Source organism: Limulus polyphemus, unplaced genomic scaffold (genome assembly GCF_000517525.1).
Source record: "Limulus polyphemus unplaced genomic scaffold, Limulus_polyphemus-2.1.2 Scaffold1936, whole genome shotgun sequence".
NCBI lineage: Eukaryota > Metazoa > Arthropoda > Merostomata > Xiphosura > Limulidae > Limulus > Limulus polyphemus.
The window spans coordinates 72,963-76,979 of record NW_013667546.1 but is presented as its reverse complement, the minus strand read 5'-3'; the positions used below and the strand labels follow the sequence as shown (position 1 = coordinate 76,979).

Genomic DNA, 4,017 nt, shown 5'->3' with positions numbered 1-4,017 from the left:
TTCATTCTAGAATGAAAGAGACATAATTTATATTCATTTCCTAATTTTTTATGGTGGTTGCGAGATTGATCAAATCTACTGATCCCATACAGAGATTAATTACTGAAAATAACAGATAAAATATAAAGTTTTTTCTTAAGAAATGTTTGATAACTATCTCAACATTATAAAGATTTTGCATGTGAAATTTCAAAATTTTCTCATGCACAAAAGTATTTTTAACCTTAAAATGAATATTACTTTGCATGATAGATAGGCAACATGTGAAAAGAAAAAAATAGACATGAGAAAAACATTGCTTTGTAAACCTTAAGACTTAATAAAAAAAAAGTTATATTCTGTGTATGAGAGCATTGTTTACTGATAATCTGCTAAATTTCGTTAATATTCGCTTACTAATTTAAAAGTTATAGCATAAAAACTATAACAAGCACAATATGGTTACAAGGTTGGTCCCAGGGACCGAGCCCGGGTTGAAAGAGTTAACAGTGCTCTAAATCTGTGTGTTTTCTCTATCTAAACACAGTTATTGTACTCCAGAGGGAGTTTTCCTACCTCAAGTCCTCCACCTAAACAAGAACCCATAATGGCAGCTACAATAGGCTTGTTACTGTTTTCTAGCTCTTGTAGCATGTTCTGTCCTTCCTTAGACAGTTTCTGGACTTCTTCTGTTGTTTGGCATGCTTCCAACATCCTATCAATATGATTAATACACTAGTTTAAATTTACATTAAACCTGTCAGTCTACAGCTGACTACTACTAAACTAATAACAATATGAAATTAACTGTTTACTTGTGTTGTTGAAGAGTTTATATGTTAAACATATAAACAATGTAGCATAAATGAAAGAATAACTGTAATTTATTTAGTTGATATTCTGTTATCAGCTTAAAACAACTGACACAGTACAAAATCTTGACAATTTCAATTACACGGCATATTGTTATTTAGAATGGCAAATGTGCCGATATATATATATATATTAGCTCTTTGCATTTTAAGCCATTACTTTTTCCAAGTGCACGGTAGCTCTGTCATTTATTTCCTTTAGTTTTTTAGCTCATTTTGTAGCTCATCATAGTTGTCCATTTATCCAAGACAGTGAAGTAAAGAGTTCTTCACTAAGTGGGAAAAAATTATTTTCCATTTTAAAAGTCTGAGTTGACATATAGATGGCACTATTAGACAAAACTCAAGACCAGGGATTGCCAAGTTTCTTCAACACTAAGGAGCCTGGATTAAATTCAAAAAGCCAGGATAGCAGCTTTACCCAGAGAGGGGCAAGTGAGTACTTCCTGCTCTGCCACTAGAAAATCTGTGGCCTAATATGCATTTTAGACATAAATAAAACACACGCTGCTTTTTTGTGCAATTGTATATTTATAATGTTTTCAAGTTAAACTAGTCCCAAAATATCTTCTGTGCAATATGTAGAATTATGTAAAGCTCACAGAAACTTTCAGCATCAATTGTTTCAGATACATCTTAGAAACTAAGAACCCCTGTGCAGGTACATGTGGTCAAACATCAGAAATCTAAAAGGCTTTGTAGAATTATGTAAATTTGGACTTCCTTTATGATATTTCAATATTTATTAGAAATCAAAATGCTGGATCAATCTTTTCTGTGATGCTTAAGTATAGCAGAAATATTATTGTGTATATCAAAAAGTACACCCTTTTTTATCATAAAAATTACTAATACTTCTTAATACCAAGAGTTTTTTTAGGAGCCATAGAGACCTGGCAAGTCCTGCTGAAGGCTATATTTACAAGTTTAAATTAAGCATTTACTATATACAAACTTTAGTGAGATCAATTTATCTTTGTACTAAAGTATTCTACCAAGTACTAATGAACTAAATGGTAAATTGTTTTTTACTAAACCAGTTCAAAAGCTTAATGACTTTCTACACAAGAACAACTCCCCCAAAATCTAAAGACTAAATGTACAGATCACAGGGCTTCTTATGAAACTGGAATGCGATTAAAGAAATCACACACACAGAGTACCATAAGTACTTGTTTCATGTATGAAAAGGAGGGGTGTATGATGAGTAAGAAATCAGATTTCAGTCTGTTCTTACTGGTCATATGTGAAAAAATTAGCTATTTAATACTAATTTAAGCTTCACTTTGATACATGTGGCAGAATGATGACTGTTATAGCTACTTGTAAATGCTCTTGCCTTATTTTCTCTGGAATGTTTCTTCAGGTGTGGAACAGAAAAGGGGAGTTAATTTGACTAACCAATTACCTATGAGCATTGAGTACATTAATCAGTGTTATATAAAACAATTAATCAAGAAAATTAGTTTTTCTGATTATTCCAAGTAATCAAAATATTACCATTATGATTTCTCATTATTGTTTTTTTTATTATCATTCACCTTAATTGACTAGTGTCTTCACTTATGAAAATAATCAACTAAACAAAATCAGTGTTTTTGATTATTACTATTTTCAATTATTCCACCTATCCAAGCCTTGTGAGAATGATCAATTAGATGAAAGCAACTGATTTATTCTCTCGTTGTGTGAATCAGCCAAGTTCGTGACATAAAATGACCTTCAGAGTTACTATACTATAACTTCCAATATATTTTCATGAAACTTCGCAAACTTTCAGTAAACATTACAAGTTTTAAAAATTCCTGATCTGCATACATTATTTTCAACATATAGTTTTTCTCAATGCAAGAGATTATGTTTCAAGTATACAGTCTACCATGTTTTACTATTGAAGAGAAAATGCTTTCTGTTGCAACTAACTATAAACTTCCTATAACTTTGGGTTAATAAGCTAAGATTTGATGTATAAAGTATGCTGCTTTTTTCTTAAAAGTAACAATTTACTTTGAAACATTTAATATTCTTACATACAAAGTCAATTTATGTTTCTTGTACACATTTTTTAAAGATATGCCAGAAAAACAATCAAGATAATGATGTCAAGAAAGAACAAAAGAGAAACGAGTTCAACCAGATAACTAACTAAAGAAGAACTTTTTCTCTGTAGAATTGCTAAGTATTTATAAAGAGAAACACAAACAATTTTGGTATGGATTATTTTTAAAGGAAAGGAACACAGCCAAATGTTTTTACCCAATGTCAGCTCCTGCAATGAAACAGCCTGGTTTGGAAGACATCAACACCACACCAGAGACATGAGGGCTTACCATCACTTCTTGCATCACTTGTTTAACTTCCTGCATGACTTCACTGGACAAGGCATTCACCTACAGCAGAGGAACATATGGATATCTTTATCCATATTAAGTGAAATATGTCTCATTTCTTAAAGCTTATGTAACACATTTCTTTAAATCACTTTTATTACATTGTTTAAATTAATTAGTAAACACAAGAAGTTTTAAACATAAATGAAACTTTCTTACCACATGGTGTGTAAAAGGTAAGCCTTGAGGTTAAGGTTGTTAACCTTGCCTGACATGTAAACATTTTGGATCACATTTTGAGTACTACAGTCATTTATTAGTAAAATTCTATTACTCTAGTTTGGTGCTGTCATTTTGTTATATTCAATTTCAACGCCATATTGAGGAATGCTGTAGAAAAAAACAACTTTGGTGCAAGGTGTGAAAGTAACTTGATAGTTTCTTGTCTAATCATACAAAAGAACTGACTGACAGTTTTTATTGGTATTCTTTTCAAATAAAAAATTCTTGAAAAGATATTTCTAGTAAGTCTGAAAATGGTACATAAACACCAAAATTAGTTTGGTGTATTCCGCAAACTAAAAACTTTACAAAACGAGAGTAGAGGAAAATAAACAATGTAGCTTGTATAGGGTTGTGAATATTGTAATGAAAATGTTCAGAAGGCAAGCCCGCAATGAGGCCTGTTGTGAGTCTGTGATACTGAAAATGAAAAAGATCAGAGGGCAAGTAAACAATGACGCTTTGTGGATTTATGAATATTAAAATGAGAATGATCAAAGGTAGTAAACAATGAAGCTTGTTGTGTGTGTGTGTGTGTGTGTGTGTGTGTGTGT

General features: G+C 31.3%; 1 protein-coding gene across 1 annotated transcript in view; it reads right to left on the bottom strand.

Moving 5' to 3' along the window:
- Nucleotides 1-4,017, bottom strand: part of LOC106465418 (trifunctional enzyme subunit alpha, mitochondrial-like) — a 71,509-nt gene that overhangs the window by 49,649 nt on the left and 17,843 nt on the right. The window contains exons 5-6 of the mRNA XM_013925644.2: nt 3,108-3,241; nt 556-694 (exon numbers count right to left, since the gene is read on the bottom strand). Of these exons, the coding sequence (XP_013781098.1) occupies nt 556-694; nt 3,108-3,241 (273 nt within the window). The remainder of the gene's footprint in view (nt 1-555; nt 695-3,107; nt 3,242-4,017) is intronic.